This window comes from Protopterus annectens, chromosome 2.part1 (assembly GCF_019279795.1).
Source record: "Protopterus annectens isolate FY-2018-M chromosome 2.part1, PAN1.0, whole genome shotgun sequence".
NCBI lineage: Eukaryota > Metazoa > Chordata > Ceratodontiformes > Protopteridae > Protopterus > Protopterus annectens.
Genome location: NC_056729.1, coordinates 1360676035 through 1360698998, shown reverse-complemented (window position 1 = coordinate 1360698998; position 22964 = coordinate 1360676035). Strand labels below are relative to the sequence as shown.

Here is a 22964-nt window from a genome sequence, read left to right as displayed (position 1 = left end):
TATTAACAAGGACACAGGCAACCTTCAAATTCTTGATCCAACCCAGTTTGGTTTCATCAAGGGTAGATCTTGCTTATTAAACCTGGTGGACTGGACTTCTCTGAGAATGTCACCAAAGCCCTAGAGGAGGGCAAAGCAGTACACACCACTTATCTTGATTTAGACAAGGCTTTTGACACAATCACCCACTCGGGGATCATTGAGAAACTCTCCCAGCTGTGGATTAATCCATACATCACTAGATGGGTAGCCAACTGGCTCATTGACAAAATGCACACTGTCAAAGTTGGGGAGTCCACCAGCACCAGTACACCAGTTAGCAGTGAGGTACTACAAGGATCTGTGCTGGGCCCTCTACTGTTTTGAATCTATTTCTCTGATGTCCAGGTGAAAGCAGATGGCCTGTGGCTTACCAAGTTTGCATAGTCCCCAACGATGTAAACATATTACAGAAGGGGATGACACAGACAAATGATTGCTGTCAAAGTCACAGACTAAAACTAAATGCAAAAAAAAAAAAGCCTCATTATTCCCGTTGGCAAAGAAGTAGCCCCTGCTAAATATGATATAGATAGCACTCCTCTAAGCTCAAATCCAGTGGTGTGAGACTTGTGAACACAGGCTGATAGCAATCTAAACTTCAATCACCATGTGTCCATATTGATAAGGAAAGCCTTCTACATTTTGCATGTCATAAATAAGAGCATCATATCCAAGATAAGGAGATTATAACTCTACTGTACTCAACCCTTATAAAACCGCTAATTAAGAATAATGCTGCCTTCTGTATGTATCTCACCAGACAGAGGATTCTAACCAATACAATCCAGGGCCTGCAAAACATGACTTACACAAACAGACTGAAAGCCCTGTGACCCTGTATCATACAGGCTGCTGCAAGGTGACCTGTGCCTGGCTTACAGCGCAGTCTCTGACTCCACCCTAATATAAATGCTGTACATCAGCAAATCAAATGGTAAAAGAGTAATTCGCTCCAGGGATCTCAACCTAGCCTGTGACATTAACAAAACATGTTGAAGAGACGGATATATTTCCCAGAGATTGCCACTCCTGAAATAAGCTCCCACTTCACATGAAGCAGAGCTCCTCAATGACCTTATTTAAATGCAACCTTGACAATTGGATGGGTGACCATAAATTCACCCTGGGAGTGGCACCTATGTCCCTCATGGACAGGGTGTAGTTGGTGTTGATCATAAAATCACTCTGCTAATGATGACCATCTAACTATGGTCAATTAGGGTAAACATGTTTTTTACACAGCTAGGCTTGTAAAGGCCCTAGGGTCATTAGCCTAGTAACCTCCCATGAACCTATGATATAATATTCTACTGTTTTTCAAGGATCCAAAGATTCAAAGAAACTTTATTAGGACCACACAAGTGCACCCTAAACAAAATTACAAATGTCAGCTCAGAAGAGAAATGCAGTGCAAATAACATAGCTACAGCAGTATCAGAGAATAACATAAGAAAGACTTAACAACATGTATGACATGCAAGAGGCAGTTCACATTACATAAACACACTCAATACCCATTATCCAATGATAAATAATAAATAAATACCTACCACCAAACCCCTTCACTGTTAAGATAGAGAATAAATAGAGACTAGTGAAGAGCAGATGTTTAGTTACCGTATTGCACTTGTTAACCTTAGATGTGACTCAGTATACCCATCATATTGCATAACAATAATATTGGCAGTAATTGCTCAAAGTAGCAGGATTAAATAAAAAAAAGAGGCTTCAATATATCAGGTATTATGGTTGGTGTCCAAGTTAATGTTTCACAGCTGTAGGATACAGAAAGTTCCTGAATCTGGTAGTCCTACAGTGGAAGCTGCGGTACTTCAGTCCAGATGCAAGTTGTGAGAATCAGTTGTGGACTGAATAGGTTGAATCATCTAGTATTATGTATGTTTTCTTTCTTGCTCTTATAAAGAAAAGCTCCTGAATAGAAGGGAGGTTTGACTATCTCTCCTCATTTCCATCAGATAATAGTGAACTTTTATAAAGGAGTCAGCAATGCAGTTCTCCAATTTCTTATACTTAATTTTAAAATTGTATGATAACGACTTTGGGGCCCATTCATTTATAAATATTAGTGTATTTGCCATGGGATTTCTAAAAACTACTTGTAGTGGAACATGGTCTATCAACATAAAAAAAAATCTTCATATTTCTTAAAATTATTCTGGCATAAGCTCTGGCTTTGTTACCTTGCCCTTGGTTTAGAATTAGGCTCAAATTCTAAAAGAATTTATGCTCAGTGTAGCATGGTACTGTTATGTGACAAGATCAGCTTATTAAAATGTATATTAATTTTAGTTTATTAATGATGCTATAATATGATTGTTAAAAAGCAAATATAATTTGTATGCAGGGCTGGGAAAATACAGCTTCATAAGCCACAGTATTGCTGTCTTTTAAACTACATTCGTTTAGTATGTAATAAGAGAGAATAGTACGTGTTGCAGTTACTACAAAAGGAATTTGTTAGCCTGACTCCTCTAGGCTAGGAGTGTGTTGTTGCTAGGGTAGGTTTGAAACATTCAAGGTCAGAAACAAGACCCCCTGGAAGCAGGTGGATCATGTATAGAAAGGTGTTCATGCGAAGTCTGAGGTGAAAATCATGAGGGATGAGGACATTTGCAAAGTTTTGTATAGGACGCAGTCAATGTAAGGTAATGAAACTGCATTACTAGGTTTGATAAGAAAAATGTATAAAAAATGTGGTTTGTCTCTGTTCAGAGAGACTATTTTGACATATGCTATGAAGACTGTCTCCCAGCGCTGTTAAAATAAAATTTCTGTTTGCACATCCTAAAGTGTTTTTCCGGACTAAAGGCATATAAGGTAAATTCTTAATCTTATTTATTTATGACTATAACAATTTGGTGCCGTGACTCTGATCTGATCTTTGGTATTGCTGCAGGGCAGTTCTGGAATAGGGCCCATCACAGATTTTTTGTGAATTCCACACTGTTTTGTATGGAATAGTCAGAGACTCAGATGTACAGCTATTCAGAGTGTGCAAACATACTAGCCTTGGCAGGGAAATTGTTTTGTAAGGGGAAAAGTGTTGGTTTGTATTTTTTTCTTCTTTTTGCAAATGTAAGTGCATAACTGTGTTTCTAGTATAAGTGCATGACTGTGTTTTTGTTTGACTGAGTGGTTGTAAAGTATACAAGTAATAGTGGTAGAATCCCACAGTAAATGAGTATAGTAAATGTATGTGCACATACAGTAAAGGACAAATTAACACAAGGAGGCACCTTGTGTCAAGGGTGGTACCCTCAGGATTGAAAGGTAATAGGTATGAGAGATGTTTTTATTCTGTCAATGTATGAATGTATTAGAGAAAGAAAAGAAAAAGTTAAAAGTTAAAAATAAAGTTAAAACAAGTTCATGAGCCCACCACATGATTGGAAAGTAGACTATACAACAACTTCATGAGCCCGTAGCATGACTGGGACGTAGACTATATATCTGCAGTTAAAAAGTTTTTTTCCTTCCTTCTTCCTTTCATTCTCAACAAGCTTCTACCTTTCCAACAGGAGCACTAGTGTTTGACACTCCAGTGGTGCATCACAAGCACTCACAAGATTGGGTAGGACAAGAGGCTATTGCCTCTGCAAAAGATTTTTTGGTACCTTTAAAAAATGGGAGGGTGGGGGCTAATGCTGATTTGCATACTATGTCTAAATGTTCTCTGTACATATTCACCCTGACAGTCAGTTTCTGTTTGCTTTCACTTATCAGAGACAGCAATATACCTGGACACGGTTGCCACATGAATGTACTAAATCTTCTTCATTATTTTCTCAAATTCTACAAAAAGATTTGGAAAATGTGACATTTCTTGGTGGGTCTGTGTTAGTACAATATGTAAATGATTTACTGATAGCACCAAATTCCTTTCAGCAATGTTAACAAAATACCTTGCATCTTCTGACTATCCTTGCAGAAAAGGGACACCAAGAGAAAAACTACAATTATGGCCATCTCAGGTATGTTATCTTGGTTATTTAATATCCCAGAGTAGCAGGCAAATGTTACCATCTCGTATTGATGCAATACCTAAAGCCCCACGTCTGACTACTCAGAGACAGCTTAGGTCTTTCCTAGGTATGACAGAATACTGTAGACAGTGGATCCCTAACTATGCAGAAATTGCCAAACCTTTGACAAATCTTTTAAAGCAGGATACACCAGAGCCTCTGCTCTGGAACAGTGAAAAGGAAAATTCATTTCAAAACTTGAAGCAAGCTTTAGCTACTGCCCCAGCTTTGGGGTTAACAGATTATAATAAACCTTTTATATTATTTTGTCATGAAAAAAATGGATTTGCTCAAGGAGTACTTGCACAAAAACATGGGGACAGCTATCGTCCATTGGCTTATTACAGCACAGCACTTGATTCTGTTGCAAAAGGTTTTCCACCTTGTTTAAGGGCAGTTGCTGCTGTGGCCATTCTAGTTAATCTGGCACAATCGCTGGTGCTTGGGCATGATCTTACAGTAATTGTCCCTCATTCTGTATCATCTTTTTTGCTTAAAATGAAAACTCAACGACTCTCGACTGTACATCTAGCTAGATATGAACTTACACTTCTTTCTGATCAGTTTATTTCTCTGATCTTCTGTCCTGTTCTAAATCCTGCATCTCTGTTGCCTACTGCTGGGGATGTTCAACAGCATAATTGTGTGCTTGTAATGGTTTTGCACATTTTTGTGCATAGCGCAACAATGGGCAGCGCTGCCTAATTGGGTTTAAACTATTCCTGGCTCCACGAAGTCTGCTCTTCACTTTTTCCCTTAGAACTGCTCTATCTCTCAAATTAAACACCATATTCTTATTCTAAGGCCTTCACTGGTCCAAATAAGTAATCTTACAAGTTAGCAATATTAAACCATAAGCACTACTTACTCTTATACTCTCTACGATTACCTTGACCCCCTATTGGTCCGTCTTAATTCAGTTTCCCTATATTACTCTAGCATGTCCAAAGGTCAGTCAATGGTTTCCTCTCCAGTCCAGCTGGTGAATCTGGGAATTTTGAGGCAATGTTACAACTGTCTCATGTACACGGACAACCCTCTCCTCCTCCAAACAGGTTCAAATATATGTGAGAGATGCAACCATATAGCCAAACTGGAGGTTGAGCTCTCTCATCTCAAAACTGGTGAAACCAGTCAGGAGGAGAAGGTAACCTCACACAACACAATTCCAGTATCACATAGTCCCACCACATCAGCGAACCAAGCACATAAATACACAAAAACATACTCAGAGGCTCTAAATAAAAATCTACCTAAGCAACAGAGACCTCCAAAGCAGACACCCAAGCAAACGCTACCCCAAAACAAAACACGCACAACACATAGCCCTCAAAGTCAGTGTGCCAAGCAGCCACAGCCCTTAAGGCTGAATAACACACCTGATACTCTTGTAATAGGTGACTCTATTGTCAGACACACTGACGTCCCGCTCACCAGGCTGAACAAAGAGAAGGTCACAGTGAGCTGCCTGTCGGGTGCTAGGATCCGCCACATAACACAAGCACTCAGGTCACTCCAAAGCAAATGCAAATATGACTCAGTCATCGTACATGCTGGTGTGAATGACCTGAGACCTGGACTACATGAAAAGAGACATAGAGGAGCTCTCTGATCATGTAGCCCAGGCCGGTATGACCCTGACCTTGAGCAGCATCTTACCCTTACCTAGAATGATGCCACAGTACAAAGACAAAATGATCGATTTTAACAAGTGGCTAAAATTTTGGTGTCATTCAAAGGGGATCCAGTGTCTGTCAGCCTGGGATGACATGCTTGACAAGCCACGTTGCTTCGCTAGGGATGGCTTGCACCTGTCACCACTGGGCTTTCAGATATTGGCAAAGGCTCTTACTTGCACCCCATAGTGCCTTTATTAGGCAAGGCTCAAAAGTCAAACCCACCTCCATAGACAGCACAAGGAACAAGAAACTAAGGGTAATGCTGCTAAACGCCAGAAGTCTTAACCTCAAGCTGCACGCTCTCCTCAGTATGGAGAACATTGATATCTGTGCAGTGACAGAAACCTGGTTCAAGGCTCCAGAGAGCACCCCAGCACTACCAGGTTATACCTCATATCATGCTTTTCGCCCCAAAACCTGGACCGAACCACAAAAGGAGGGGAGTTTCCATATTTATCAAGGATATCCACACCTCCAGGTTAGTGGCATTGCGAGATCATCCATGTGCAACTAACAGTGGGCAAGACTGCTTTTCAGTTTATAGCATCCTACAGACCACCCTCTCAAAGTCAGGAATCTCACTCGGCTTTCCTGAAAACATTGGAGAACATGAAGATCTCTCCGAACACCATTATACTGGGCGACTTCAACTACCCAAACATAGACTGGGAGCACTACTCAAGCCCCAGCACCTTAGCCCAAAGGTTCCTGGAAATTATAAACTCAAATGCTATGGAACAACTAGTCACCACTCCCACAAGAGGGGATAACATACTAGACCTGATCATTACCAACATGGGTACTCTATGCTCCATACCAGAAGTATATCCCTCATTGGTAAGATCAGACCATAAATTAATTTCACTGGATATCCACATCCTGACCCCACCCCCAACCCAGAAAACCACAGTGAAAAACTTCTCAAAAGCGAACTTCTCACTTCTCAAAACCGAAGTGGAATCCTTCAAGGCCCCAGGGCCAGTGGAAACTACGGCCCAAACTGCAGAATCCTATATAAACGCATTCTACGGACATCTCCAGGAATGCATGGATCATGCTATCCCAAACAAAACCAAGACCCAATCACCCAAAGGCAGGCGTCCAGTCTAGTGGACCCCAGCCATAAATAAACTGTACAACAGAAGGAGGAAGGTACTACATGATAGAGCAAAATCTCTAATAGGGAAGGCAGCTCTGATCAGTACTAGCAAAAAATGACGATCTCTCATAAAATTCTCCAAGGCCAGCTTGCACAGGACACTAAAGACAATCATAAGGCTTTTTTCAGTTATGTTAGGAACCTGGGATGCAACTCCCAGACTTGTTCTGAGTTGATTCTAAATGACAAAAATTACACTGAACCCACAGACATCGCCAATATCCTGGCAGACAGGTTCAGTGCAAACTTCTCCACCCCCCCCCCTCAAAAGAGCAAGTATCTATCCCAGCAGAGGGCTGCCTCCCAAACATCGCTGATGCTCAGGTGAAGGCTGCCCTCTCCAAAGCAAAAAACACTGCTTCCATGGGATCAGATGGCATCCCGGTTGCGCGGGTGCCTACATGAACTCCAAGAAGAACTAACCCCTCAAATAAAACAGCTGTACAATCTCAGCCTCACTACAGGATATGTGCCCACAGAATGGCATACAGCAACAGTGGTCCCACTCCACAAAGGTGGAGCCTCTACGGACCCTGGAAACTATCGCCCCATAAGCCTGACTAGCCTAGTCTGCAAGGCTATGGAGCGGATCATCATGGAGCTCATAAACAAAGACATTGGGGACCTACAGACACTAGATCCTACCCAATTTGGCTTCGTCAAGGGCAGATCCTGCCTTTTGAACCTGGTCGACTTCTTTGAAACAGTCACCAAAGCCATAGATGAAGGGAAGGTAGTCCACACAGCCTATCTGGACCTAGCAAAGGCATTTGAAACAATACCCCACTCGGGCATCATAGATAAGCTATCCAGCTTCAATATAAATCCCTATGTCACAAGATGTGTAGCAAACTGGCTCAAAGACAGAACCCACAGAGTGAGAGTTGCTGGAGCCATGTCAGACTCGAAACCGGTCACAAGTGGCATCCCACAAGGTTCTGTCCTGGGACCGTTCTTGTTTGGTATATACTTTTCCGAGGTACAGGCCAATGTGGGAGGACTATGGCTCACCAAGTTCGCAGATGACTGCAAACTGGGCGCCATAATCGACTCTCCAGCTGACACAAACATCCTTCAAAAAGGTCTCACAGAGATGGATAACTGGTGCCAGAGCCATGGTCTAAAGCTAAATAACAAAAAGTGTATAGTCATACCCTTTGGCAAAAACAATGTGCCCACATATTACCACATAGGCGGTAACCCATTAAGTACAGAGAAAGTAATTAGGGATCTGGGGACCCAAGTTGATAGCAATCTCTCCTTTGACAACCACATTGCCAAAGTGGTTAGAAAGACCTTCTACATAGCCCACCTCATCATGAAAGGATTCACATCTAGATCAAGAGAGGTAATTGTTCCCCTTTATTCATCCCTCATCAGGCCTATCATAGAATATAATGCCCATTTTGGGATGTACCTTACCCGACACCTGCAGCAATTAGAAAGACCCCAAAAGTACCTCACCAAGAGGATCAAGGGACTCAAGCAGATGCCATATGCTGCTCGGTTAAAAAAACTCCAGCTTTACTCAGTTGCATACCGCCTACTTCGAGGCGATCTATGCCTGACATATAAAGCTATGTCCAATCCAGAATTAATGGACATGCTTCACCTCAGTAAATCTAACTCCCTTAGAGCCACACGTTCGAGGGACTTGAACCTCAGCACAGAAATAAATAGAACTTGCTGGAGGGACAGATTCATAACCCAGAGGCTCCCTCGCTCTCCCTTCGCTCTGGAATAGAATTCCAATTCATGTTAGGCAGAGCACCTCACTGAATCTCTTCAAGAAGAATCTTGATGAGTGGATGGGGGATCGTAGGTTTGTCCCAGGGATTACTTCCATGTCACTATTAGACAGAGGCACAGTAAACTAAACCTTAAAAAGGGCACAGTATACTCAAATCAAGGGGTGGCGTAAGCCAAACAAAATCAGGCTAGGCTTGTAATTGCCCCAGGGCAGATAGCCTAGTATGAACCTATGAACTATTTGCTTTCTCCTAGGGAGGACTTAAAGGACACGCCTATACCCAATCCTGACATGCATCTGTTTGTAAATGGCTCCTGTGAAAGAGATCAAACAGAAAAGTTGATGTTGGGAATAGCAGTCTGCACTGAGAAAACAATATTGTTGCAACAAAGATTAGAGGGTGTTCATTCTGTTCAAATAGCTGAGCTAGTGGCTTTGCAAAAAACCAAAGACAAGGTGGCCAATATTTTTACAGACAGCCGTTATGCTTTCAGGGTGGTACATGATTTTGGGCAATTTTGGAGAGACAGAGGGTTTTTGACCTCTTCAGGAAATCAAATTAAAAATTCAGGGTACATAAAATCATTGTTAGATGCACTTTTGTAACCTACAAAGCTGTCTGTAATCAAATGTGCACATCAAAAATGTATGAACATGGTTACAAAAGGAAGCAATTTAGCAGACCAAGCTGCTAAACAAGCAGAAGTAAATTGTTGTAAAAATCTATGTATGTTAACAATAACAGTTAACAATAACAAACTGCAACAGTAATGATGTGTTTGATTTTGCAAAATTGTCAGCCTTTCAAGCTGAAGCATCACAGGGAGAAGTTGTGGGGTGGCTGAAGAATGGATGTAGAAAATCCTCTGATGGCATATGGCAACATCAGGACGGCCGACTGGTGGCATCTGCCTCTTTGCTACCTTACCTGGTAAAGGCATATCATCTACCAGCCCATACAGGTAAGACAGCTTTATTTAATCAAATTACATGAAGTTGGTATGCCCCTCATGTCTCCTCTTTGATACTTCAGTATGTACAAAATTGTAGTATTTGTTTGGAATATAACATAAGCAAACATGCCAACAGCAAATCTGCATGTTTACCTCCACCCTGGGGACCTTTTGTTAAAATACCACTGGATTTCATGCAGATGCCTAAGACTTTTGGTGAGTGTGTATGTTCTCAGCATGAGTGAAAGCTTACCCATGTCGCAAAGCTGATGCAGTCACAGTTATTAAAATATTGTTATCTGATTATATATGATAGGGTGTATGTTCTCAGCATGGGTAGAAGCTTACTAATGTCACAAAGCTGATGCAGTCACAGTTATTAAAAATTGTTATCTAATTATATACTGAGATTTGGTATACCCAGCATTGTTAACAGTAACCAGGAAACTCATTTTAATAATAATCTGTTTAAAAAGTTAAGCTTTTAATACTAAGTTGAGTCTTCACTGTCCCAACCATCCCCAGTCATCTGGATTAGTGAAAAGGGCAAACAGGACCCATAAAAATACAATTTTGAAGATTTGTGCTGAAACCCAATTAAAGTAGCCCGAAGCTCTTCCCTTAGCATTAATAAATATGAGGACCTCACTCAATGCCCCCAGAAAATTGAGTCCATATGAAATATTAATGGGGAGACTCATGGCATTTCCAGCTACCCCTCCAGTGAAAAATGGCGATTTAACTTTGTCAGATGATGCTATGATTTCTTATTGTAGGAAACTCATTAATATCTTGCAGCAATATCATCGAACAGTAAGAGCAGCATTACCAAAGCCTCCTGACCAACCCTGTCATCAACTACAACTGGATGATTGGGTGTATGCAAACATTTTTCAGAGGAAAAAAATGCCTGAGCCTGAGGTGGAAGGGGCCTTTTCAGGTCCTGCTCACCACTTTGACTGCAGTTCGCTGTGCAGGACTACTAATGTGGATCCATTCATCTCATTGCAAGAAGATCTGTTATGTGGGGACCCCAGACAAGTCATCGCAGCCAACAGAGGGAGATTGAGGTGTGACAGATAAATCATCTGCCCAGTGAGAAGGTCAACTTCAGTAGCAGTCCATAATGAATCTAGTGACAACAGGTACTTTTGCTTTGTTTTTGCTGCTGTTCCCTTCTATAAACTGGTTGAGAGAAAACAGTTTCTTGCTGGTCCTTTGGCGATATGCCAAAAATCTGAACAAAACAAACTGCTGAATATGTTTGCATATACCACATCATTCTAAGACAGGGATTCCTATGATTCCCATCCCTGCATCACAGGTATCATTTAAAAAGGACCTTGATGACATCAGCTTAACATGGCGTAATGTAATTGATTTTTCAAAGGTTGTGTCTCTTCAACTTGCAACCACACATCATGGAGACACATGTTATGCCAGAAATGGGACTGTACCAGTAGGAAAAAGTAAATATAATGACACCAGGCATAAAAGTGTGTTGGACTCTTTGCACTTAAAAAGCTATGACTGGGGGCATGGCATGGGCATGATAACTGAACGTTACTACATCTGTGGTGATTGTTCCTACCCCTGGTTGTCTACAAACTGGTCTGAATGTTGCTTTGTAGGCTATATTACTCCTGCTAGTCAACATTTAGAACACCCACCAGCAGGTAGACTAAAACATAAATGAGCAATCCACTGGACAGAGCAAGCATTTTTAATTTTTAATCCTGGGTAAGGAGTGAAAAGGACAATGGTTAAAATCACCATGCTTGTCCAAATTCTACAGGCGGTGGCCAACAAAACTTCATATCACATCAGAATGGCAAATCAAAAAATGACTATAATGCGAACCGTGGTTTTACAGAATCAAATGGCACTTGATATAATGCTTGCTGCAAAAGGGGGAGCCATATGCCCTCATAGGGAGTCGTTGCTGTTCATATATTAGTGACTATCATAATGAACAGAAAAAACTGGCAAACATCATGGAACAAAGGGCCAAAGAGTTGGACAGCACATCCAAAAACTGGACACTTTCTGATGGTTGGGCAGTATTTTTGGTAACCTAAAAACTAGCATAATCCAGAACATTGTCATTGTACTTTTTATTATATTTGTAATCATTTTAGCATTTTCTATTCTAAAGGCTGTGATTACAAGATGTTTAACCTCACCTGCACATGAAATGCCACTGCATGCACAAATCAATGACAGTTCTATTTTGACAAAAAATAATGACGACTACTATGACGCTGAGGCGTATTTTATCAAGTTAAAAAAAATAAAAATATTATTATATGTATGGTATGACACTAATAGTGTCAGAGGGAGGAAACTGTTATGGGACAAGACCAGCTTATTAAAATGTATATTAATTTCAGTTTATTAATGATGCTATAATATGATCGTTAAAAAGCAAATATAATTTGTATGCAGGGCTGGGAAAAATACAGCTTCATAAGCCACAGTACTACTGTCTTTTAAACTGCATTCCTTTGGTATGTAATAAGAGAGAATAGTACATGTTGCAGTTACTACAAAAGGAATTTGTTAGTCTGACTTATCCAGGCTAGGAGTGCGTTGTTGCTAGGGTAGGTTTGAACATCCAAGGTCAGAAACAAGACCCCTTGGAAGCAGGTGGATCATGTATACGAAGGTGTTCACATGACGTCTGAGGCAAAAATCACAAGGGATGAGGACATTTGCAAAGTTTTCTATAGGACACAGTCAATGTAATGTAATGAAAGTGCATGACTAGGTTTGATAAGAAAAATGTATTAAAAAATGTGGTTTATCTCTGTTCAGAGCGACTATTTTGACATCTGCTATAAAGACCATCTCCCAGCGCTGTTAAAAATAAAATTTCTGTTTGCACATTCTGAAGTGTTGTTCCTGACTAAAGGCATATAAGGTAAATTCTTAGTTATTTATTTATGACTATAACAGTACCCAGAGATTCCATAGCTCTCCTAAACTTCGGCATATTCCACAAAGGACCTTCACAATTCCTTATGCAGAGACCAGACAGGGCTCCAATAACATGGTCTTGTGGAATTGGACACAATCAGGAGATGCTTTGCATATGTACTGCATTCTTGGAATAGTATACATACACCTAGTCTTGCCCCATTATGTACTTTTCTTTTGAATTGATAAGGACTTGGTATGCAGATTTGCCATTTACTGTATTCTGTCCATGCACTTTTTACCTTTAAAACACTGTATAAATAATGTATCATGTATAATTTGTGTTTTACCATGTTGACCTATATGTATTTCTTTTATTTATCCTAAATTTCCTTAAATATTTGGAGTTCCACTCACCAGCGCTCCAGTGAAAATGGGTCACAACACAGTTGGACAGACGTGAACAAATCATAAATAATGTACAAATGTTGTTTTTTCTTTCTTTGGTTAAATGTGATTCATTGGTTTAGTACCATTTTCACTCATAAGTAACTTCAAATTACAAAATAGATGCAAATATTCACTGAACTCTTAAAGAAGGGAATCCAAAGACATGCTGGTACATAAATGTGCCACGCCATTGCATAATTTCATGCTGTCAAGTTGCATTGAGTGATTGATGTAGCCATTGACATTTCTGCAGACCATGGCAGCCTGAGTTAGATTATTAACATCAACAGAAGCATTCATGAGCTGACAAATAGTAGATTCAGATAATACCTTCCTAGTGCATTATCAGGTTTTCTAAGGAGAGGCTTCCTTTCCTTGCCAGTGAAGTTAGTGTAGGATTCCATAAGCCATTTATCTATCTGTCTGACTATCTATCTATCTATCTATCTATCTATCTATCTATCTATCTATCTATCTATCTGTCTGTCTGTCTGTCTGTCTATCTATCTATCTATTTATCTATCTATCTATCTATCTATCTATCTATCTATCTATCTATCTATCTATCTGTCTATCTAATTATCTATCTATCCATCTATCTACTTTTAACCATTTATTATCCAGAACCTAGCAGGCGGACTGGTTGTCACACCCTTTGTCGACTATGACTTAGGCTTCATGAAGAGAACAAACTAAATGCATGAATAAGTCATTTAACTTTTGAAGTGCTGGCATGCATAGCAACTACTTCAGATAGCCTCTGCAATTCTGCTGACTAAAGGTTGCAGTATTAACAGTCACACAGGTGTTTGTCAGTAGCACCTATATTAGATTTAAATGGTAACCTGTATATGTATCCATCCAGTTATTCATTCATGCATTATTTGCTGTCTGCCATTTAACATTATGGTTGGGAGGGTTAGAGGCTACAATGGAAGTAGGCAGATGCCAGCTCTGGAAGGGACATGGATCAATGTCAGTGCACATACCTACCCATTGTCATCTAAGGCTAATGACACGGATCCGTGTCAGTGCACATACCTACCCATTGTCATCTAGGGCTAATGACACGGATCAATGTCAGTGCACATACCTACCCATTGTCATCTAGGGCTAATGACACGGATCAATGTCAGTACATATACCTACCCATTGTCACCTAGGGCTAATGACACAGATCCATGTCAGTGCACATACCTACCCATTGTCATCTAGGGCTAATGACACGGATCCATGTCAGTACACATATCTACCCACTGTCATCTAGGGTTAATGACATGGATCAATTTCAGTGCACATGCCTACCCATTGTCATCTAGGGCTAATGACATGGATCCATGTCAGTGCACATACCTACCCACTGTCATCTAGGGCTAATGACATAGATCCATGTCAGTGCACATACCTACCCATTGTCATCTAGGGCTAATGACATGGATCCATGTCAATGCATATACCTACCCACTGTCATCTAGGGCTAATGACACAGATCCATGTCAGTGCACATACCTACCCATTGTCATCGAGGGCTAATGACACAGATCCATGTCAGTGCACATACCTACCCACTGTCATCTAGGGCTAATGACATGGATCATTGTCAGTGCACATACCTACCCATTGTCATCTAGGGCTAATGACACGGATCAATGCCAGTGCACATACCTACCCACTGTCATTTATTTATTTATTTTTATTTTGTTTTACATTTGTTTACCAGGAAAGTCCAACTGGAATGAGGTCCATTTACAGCGGAGGAGTGGGGAGAAAAGCTCCACATTAAACAATATGTACAGTGGCAATTATACAATCAAAAAGATATATCATACAAGCAGTAGTAAATATAAAATGGTTTGTTCTAAGCAAACTTAATTTACACATAGTAGATCCTGGATGGCAGTATTTGGGATAAAAAAGAAACTCCATATTAATCAATGCAATCAAAAGAGACATCACACAAGACATAATAATTTACACATAGTAGGCCCTGTATGGCAGTAATTGAGTACTGTATTACAGAGAAAGTAAGCAGAGAAGAGAGGAAGGTAGGAAGAATTGGAGGAGAGCAGGAAAGCATTTATGTGATGCAAGGACAGAGTCAGAACTGCAAGAGGTGTGACTTAAGTGACTTTTTTAACACTGAGATAGATGGTGCTGAAGAGATATTCTGGGGGGAGTTATTCCATTTTCTAGTGATGGTATGAGAGAAAAGAACTTTCCCTGCAGTACTGTTGGCTTTGGATATACAGAGAAGGGTTTTGTTGGATGAGCATAGAGGACAGTTTGCTAAATATTGGTTTAGTAGTTGATTTAGGGCTGGAGTTTTGTGGGGATTCTTTAGTATGCTGAAGGTGAGCACTAGTTGGTGGTAACTAATTAACTGAGGGAGTTCTAACCACTGTAGCTCCTTTAGGGAAAGACAGTGATGGCTTCTAAAAGTAAAATTACTGGCAAATTTTGCAATCATATTGTAACATGATTCTAATTTGTCTAGGTCTGTTTTCCTGATGTGGGTTAGGATTGGTGATGCATACCTTAGGGTAGACAAAAGGTAGGTTTGGGCTAGGGTGATTCATGCTTGGTCTGATAGGCAGCTTTTGTGTTTGTATAAAGTTCCCAATTTTTTATGTACCTTTTTAATGGTTTGAGAGATATGGACATCAAAGTGAAGATCCGTATCTATTTCAACACCAAGGAGCTTAGTATGGGGGGAGGGAGAGATTGTGGTGCCGTTTTTGGAGGTGATAGTGAAGAAAGGAGGTGTGGTTCTGTATTTGTTTTGGGTGAAAAGAAGTAATATGGTCTTGTTGGGGGTTAGAATCAGTTGGATATCAGTAATCCATTTTTCCACAGAGCAGAAGGATTCTTGGGTAAGCTTTTGAAGAGTGGTTATGGATGGGGCTGAGCAGATTAGGGTTGAGTCATCTGCGTACTGTATAAGTGATGCATGCAGGGTGGAGGTATGTAGTTTGTTGGTGAAAATGGTGAATAGTAGAGGCCCCAGTATTGATCCTTGTGGAACACCTATGGTAGTTGGTAGTAGAGATGACAGTCCACCTTGCCATTTGACTGATTGTTTTCTATCAGAGAGATAGTTTTTTAACCAGGAAGTAGTGGAGGGGGCAAAGGACATGGTGGATAGAGTGTCCAAAAGTAGGTTGTGCGAGACCATGTCAAATGCCTTAGATAGATCTAAGAATATGGTTGATACGAAGTTGTTGTTGTTTCTGAGTTGGTTAACCTGGTTAGTAAAGGAGAGAAGAGCAGTAGTTGTACTGTGGTTTGGGCAGAAGCCATGCTGTATGAAGGAGATTATGTGAGGTTAAGAAGTGCATCACTTGGGTGTGAATACATTTCTCCAGGAGCTTGGAAAGGGAGATAGGATAGCAATGGGGCGGTAGTTTGATAGCTCATAGGAGTTGTCGCCTTTGTGTAGGGGAATAATATATGACACTTTCCATAGCTGGGGGATGTAAGCTTCTTGTATGGAGCAGTTTATAAGAACTGAGACAGGGTAGGCTAGGGATTCTGCAGCTAATTCTAGGAAATTAATGGGTAGACCATCTGCTGCGAGAGTGGTAGGTTTCAGTTTTGAGAGTAGTTTTTTTAACTGTGGAGGTTGGTACAGGTGAGATTGTAAAGGAAGGTATATTATTGTGATCTATAGTGGGCATGAATATAGCGTTATTGTTAGATATCTAGGTAGATAATGACAGAATAGATTCTGTGAAGTGATGGTTAAATTGAGAAGCTGTGCTGTCATTATTAGTATTGGTGTTTGGAGCTGGGTTGGTAGTTTTGCTGGGTTTCAGAAGGGAATTGATAGCTTGCCAGAACTTTTGGGGGTTTTTGGAATATTTGTTTTGGATACCAAGAAAGAAGTTTTGTTTATCCATTTCTGTTTGTCTTTTAGCCTGATTCCGAAGTTGTTGATATTTTTGTCTGTCTTGGCTAGTGTTATTCTTTTTCCAGATCTTCCAGGCATTGTCTCAGGCTTTTAGTAAGGCTTTTGTGGTCTTATTTTGCCAAGGGGCATAGTTAACTTTAGTTCTAAGTTTCCTAATGGGAGCTACTGTATTTAGAACATTCATAAAAGTACTATTGAAAAACTCAACTGCCTGTTCTAATGCTAGAGTTTGTAGTGGGTGCCAGTTACATTGTTGTAACATGCTGTTAAGAATTTGTTGATTTACCTTGTGCTCATATCTAGTTTCCTTATACAATATGGGTTTGGGTATGTTTACATGTTTAAGAAGGAGGAATGTGGGGTCGTGGTCACTCAGTTCATCAAGTAGGCAGCCCACATGATGATCTTCTTTGGGCAATTAACTAAAGCCCAACTGAGTATGGAATGTTTTTTGGATTTTTTGTCAACTCTGGTGGGTTCTTGGATTAATTGTGAGAATCTACATAAGTTAATATGGTTTTAAGCATTGTTGGAGTTGCAGGCTAGCCAGTCTAGGTATAGGTCACCAAACAGGATAGTTTCTTGGGGCAGGATGATTGTAGCCCATTCTAACATTTCCTCTATTATAGGTGAGTTATTTCCTGGAGGAATATAACTGCAGAGGATGTTGATAGCAGGATGGTTTCTTGGGGCAGGTTGATAGCAGGATGGTGTTTGGGATAGGTTGATTGCCTATTGTTAGTATCTCTCTTATTATAGGATTATTTTTGGGAGGAGGGAGGAACTGCCAGAGGATGTTATCAGGATGGTGTTTGGGTGGGGTGATTTGTGGCCTATTGGTTAGTATCTCTTCTATCTATTATAGGAGAGTTGTTCCTGGAGGAATATACTACACAGAGGATGTTGTATCTCTTCTATTATAGGAGAGTTATTCTGGAGGAATATAACTACCAGAGGATGTTGAGGATGGTGGGTGTGTTTGGGGTAGGTTGATTGTGGCCTATTGTAATATCTCTCTTATTATAGGAGAGTATTTCCTGGAGGAATATATATACAGAGTTGATGTTTTGTAGGGAGGTTGGGTAGGTTGATTGCGGCCCATTGTGGTATCTATTATCTTATAGGTGGGAATATTTCTATTGGAATATAACTACAGAGGATAGCAAGATGGTTTCTTGGGGTAGGTTGATTTGGCCCATTGTAGTATCTCTCTCTTATATAGGTGAGTTATTTCCTGGAGAATATAAACTACAGAGGATGAAGATAGCAGGATGTTGGTTGGGTGGTATTGTGGCCTATTTGTATTGTAGTATTATCCCTTATATTATTATATGGTATTTCCCGATACATACAGAGAAGAAGATAACATGGATTTAGGTGTTTGGGGAGGTTGATTGATTGTTGTTATTGTAGTATCTTCTATTATAGTTCTATTATAAGAGAGTTATTTCATGGAATAATATAACTACAGAGGATGTTGATAGCAGGATGGTGTTTGGGGTAGGTTGATTGCGGCCCATTGTAGTATTATGGGAGAGTTATTTCCTGGAGGAATATAACTACAGAGGATGTTGATAGCAGGATGGTGTTTGGGGTAGGTTGATTGTGGCTCATTGTAGTATCTCTTCTATTATAGGTGGGTTATTTCCTGGAGGAATATAACTACAGAGGATGTTGATTCTCCTTTTGTTTTTGAGGGATATAACGGAGCCTAATGTTTCTGCATGCTGGAATTTGGGAAGGGGGTTTTCAGAGTCTGGATGTTAAGTGTGTTTTTAAATAAAATTGCAACTCTGCTTCCCCTCCGCCTCATCTAAGGCAAATGACACGGATCCATGTCAATGCACATACCTACCCACTGTCATCTAGGGCTAATGACATGGATCAATGTCAGTGCACATACCTACCCATTGTCATCTAGGGCTAATGACATGGATCCATGTCAGTGCACATACCTACCCACTGTCATCTAGGGCTAATGACACGGAATCATGTCAGTGCATTGTCATCTAGGGCTAATGACACAGATCTATGTCAGGGCACATACCTACCCACTGTCATCTAGGGCTAATGACACGGATCAATGTCAGTGCACATACCTACCCATTGTCATCTAGGGCTAATGACATGGATCCATGTCAGTGCACATACCTACCCACTGTCATCTAGGGCTAATGACACGGATCCATGTCAGTGCACTGTCATCTAGGGCTAATGACATGGATCAATGTCAGTGCACATACCTACCTACTGTCATCTAGGGCTAATGACACTGATCCATGTCAGTGCACATACCTACCCACTGTCATCTAGGGATGAAGATGATCCATGTCACTGCACATACCTACCCACTGTCATCTAGGTCTAATGACATGGATCAATGTCAGTGCACATACCTACCCGTTGTCATCTAGGGCTAATGACATGGATCCATGTCAATGCACATACCTACTCATTGTCATCTAGGGCTAATGACATGGATCCATGTCAGCGTACATACCTACCAACTGTCATCTAGGGCTAATGACATGGATCTATGTCAGTGCACATACCTACCCACTGCCATCTATTGCTAATAATACGGATCCATGTCAGTGCACATACCTACCCACTGTCATCTAGGGCTAATGACACGGATCTATGTCAGTGCACATACCTACCCATTGTTATCTAGGGCTAATGACATGGATCCATGTCAGTGCACATACCTACCCACTGTCATCTAGGGCTAATGACACAGATCAGTGTCAGTGCACATACCTACCCACTGTCATCTAGGGCTAATGACACAGATCAATGTCAGTGCACATAACTACCCATTGTCCTCTAGGGCTAATGATACAGATCAGTGTCAGTGCACATACCTATCCACTGTCATCTAGGGCTAATGACACGGATCCATGTCATTGCACATACCTACCCACTGTCATCTAGGGCTGATGACACGGATTCTTGTCAGACATTTTTCTTTTATGGGGAGGTTGCGAGGAAGAGCTTTTGAATTTTGTTAAATATCTTGAAGATATTTATGATTTTCTCAGGCGTACATTAAATCATTCCCTTACTTCCATTGATTTTTTTTGGATGTTACCATCTTGAAGGACACTAATGGTACCTTAGAGACACAATTGTATAGGAAATCTTGTTGGAGGAATGGGCTCCTACACCACTCTAGTATGCATCTCCCACACATTTTTTTCTAATATACTTAATGGCCAGTGTTTAAGGGCCTCCAAGTTATGTACTAATGATCTTTTGTTTGAGGAAACTGTGCATAGAATGAGTAATGGTTTTTATGAAAGAGGGTATTCCCAAACTCAGATAGCTAATACCAGGAGGGCTGCCTTACAAGATTGGCATGGCAGAGGTACTCCATATTTTTCTTCCAGTAAACATACCACAAATGGTGATTGACATGCCAGAATGAATTCATCCCCAAGGTATTGTTTAGATATTCCAGCAATATTCAATATTATTGTAATATCATAATAAAAAATTGGCTTGTCCTTTTGGCTGATAACAAGGTGAGACAAGTAGTGGGGGAATGCCCTTCCTTTATTTTTAGGAGTAACATGTCGATTAAAAGGCTTTTATGCTATGGGCCAAGACCCTTGCTATCTATACCATTAGGGAAGATTGGTAACCTCCTCTGCTGTAATTGCAAGGCATGCTCATCTATTTCCCCTGACCCTTGTTTTGTACATCCAGTCACAGGATGTGTTTTTTCACCTAGGTTTGTAGCGACATGCAGGAGCAGCAATTTGGTGTATCTTGCCACATGCTGCTCATGCGATGGTTTCTATGTGGGTAAGACCACACTCCAAATTAGGGAGAGGATACTTGAGCATCTAGGGAATATACACAACCAAGTGCTATCTAGTGCCCTAGCTAATCATGCTTTGCTATTTCCAGGACATAGCTCTTTTAAATTTAGAGTTTTACAGATGCTGCATCCCAGTATCAGAAGAGCTGATTTTAATAATACTATTGAAATGTGTGAATTAAGATGGATTATTTCCCTGTGAGCATATGAACAGCGATGACTTAATAGTGGTGTCTCCCTTAAGCCAGCCTCATTGAGAAGGTGGTGATTGGGATTATGTCACTTTGATTGGCTTGTCTTTTGATGATTTGATTTGATTGGCTATGCTGTGTTTTAAATATGTATGGCTTAATGTATGTTTTGTATTTCGTCTGAAGAAGCGGTAACCCTGTGAAAGCGCTAATCCTTTTTAATAAACCAGTTGCTCTGTATTTTTTTAGTATTTCTAGTAGTTCATTTGCCTGGACCATGTTGGTTGACTCACATACAATTTGATTTAGTTATTTTTGTTTGTGAGTCTCCTTTATCAGTGTGGATAGCTTGTTGATTTGTTTATTCCATTTTTTGCTGATGTAGATTTGCCAGTCCACTTGTCCAGATGTCTTCATAATGTGGAAGGAAATCAGAGGGACCAACAAAACAAAGACAAACATAGAGAAGGCATACAAACTCTGTTAGGAAAACACCCAACTGAGAATCAAACTGGGGAACTAAAAACTGTAAAGTAGTGAAGCTAACCTCTGTACTACCTCACCCCTGTAATACTATTATTATTATTATATACTGTATAATGCATGATATCGTAAAAATGCTTGTCATGTTATTGCACGCTGTAATTGTAAATCCAAAATTGCAAATTGTTCTTAAAAAATTGATGGTTTACAAATGCTTTCCATGTCAGTTTTCGCCTTACTATGCAGTACACTCACCTCAGAGCTAATGTATTTTGTGATCAGTGGTAAAGGATCAAAGCCCACATTGAGGTTGCGGAAGGTACACTTCCCCGTGCTGAATGTCCACATATACTAGGTTTTGTCATTTATTTTTCATTTTTCTCGACTCTGTTTTATAATTTCATTGTTACAATAGGAAGCCATTATACATTATATACTATATAGCTGATATAGTAAAAGTTGCATTCTGCTAATTAGAAATGGAAAGTGCAAACAGTGTTGTGAACTTTAATCATTGTATAGATTTTGTTTAACAACTGTGTTATGTAAATATGTATGTCATGGTTCTGCACTTCCTTTTCTAGGCATGTTTCTTACTTATGGACTTGCGTGCTTAGAAACCAAATGTATTCATTTTTAAAACAATATAAAGAATGCCTAGTCGATCTATGAAGCTTGTTGTTATTATACATGCCACAAAAGCAAATATACACAGTTGTTTGGATGTGTATTGCCATTATGCAGTATTGATGAATAAAATGGAAGGTTTTGAAGAAAGCACTTATGTGCACCTACTTGTTATAAAGAACAATGTCAGGCCTCCACACCATATTACTTGGTATTCTGATAGAATCTAGACCATCATACTCATCTTTATCCCACTTTAGATATGCATCATACCATATCTGTCGAATCCATAAGTAAGTCACCAAAATCTGATTTCTTTCATCCTGTAAATAAAATAAAACAGAAGTGCTTAACAAGCAGAACTGAACTTTATTAGCAAATAAATAAATAAATACAATCATTGTAAAAGTCTTGAGACTTGTGACAGCTTTTAATTGGAGAAACGGGACAAAATGAGGAAAAGAGCTGAGTTACAGCCTGAACATCGCTTTTTGTCGTTCAATACAACACACATTTTACAAAGCTGGATATGCACTAGTTTATTTAATCACAAGCAGGAGTACTGTGGTAATTTACTGGTAAGCCTTAACCTTAAATGTCCAGTACTGTTGCAGAAATCACCTTATTGAAATATCTCCTGCTTAAGAGGGAGATAATATGCTGTTGAGAAGCATTGTTTTACCTTCATTAAGCCTTACTCTTCAGCTAATAGCAATCAGTGAATGTGGCAGTAACTCTTCTTATGGTCACATAGGAGTTCTCCCTTGGCATGCCCTTCATGTATACCTTTTAATGACATATCAGGGTGTTATCTGCTGTTGTTGCCTTTTCCCCTTACAGATATTGGGGTGTCTTTGCACTGTACTGCCCTGCAAGTGACAGGCTGTGGTTCATCCTTTTTACAATATAGTAACCCTTCCCTTTCCTTGCACTCATAAGCA

The 22964-nt window shown here is 40.1% G+C and overlaps 1 protein-coding gene across 1 annotated transcript in view; it reads right to left on the bottom strand.

Moving 5' to 3' along the window:
- Window positions 1–22964, bottom strand: part of LOC122794441 (neuronal acetylcholine receptor subunit alpha-9-like) — a 298924-nt gene that overhangs the window by 194125 nt on the left and 81835 nt on the right. The window contains exon 3 of the mRNA XM_044062816.1: window positions 22192–22346. Within this exon, the coding sequence (XP_043918751.1) occupies window positions 22192–22346 (155 nt within the window). The remainder of the gene's footprint in view (window positions 1–22191; window positions 22347–22964) is intronic.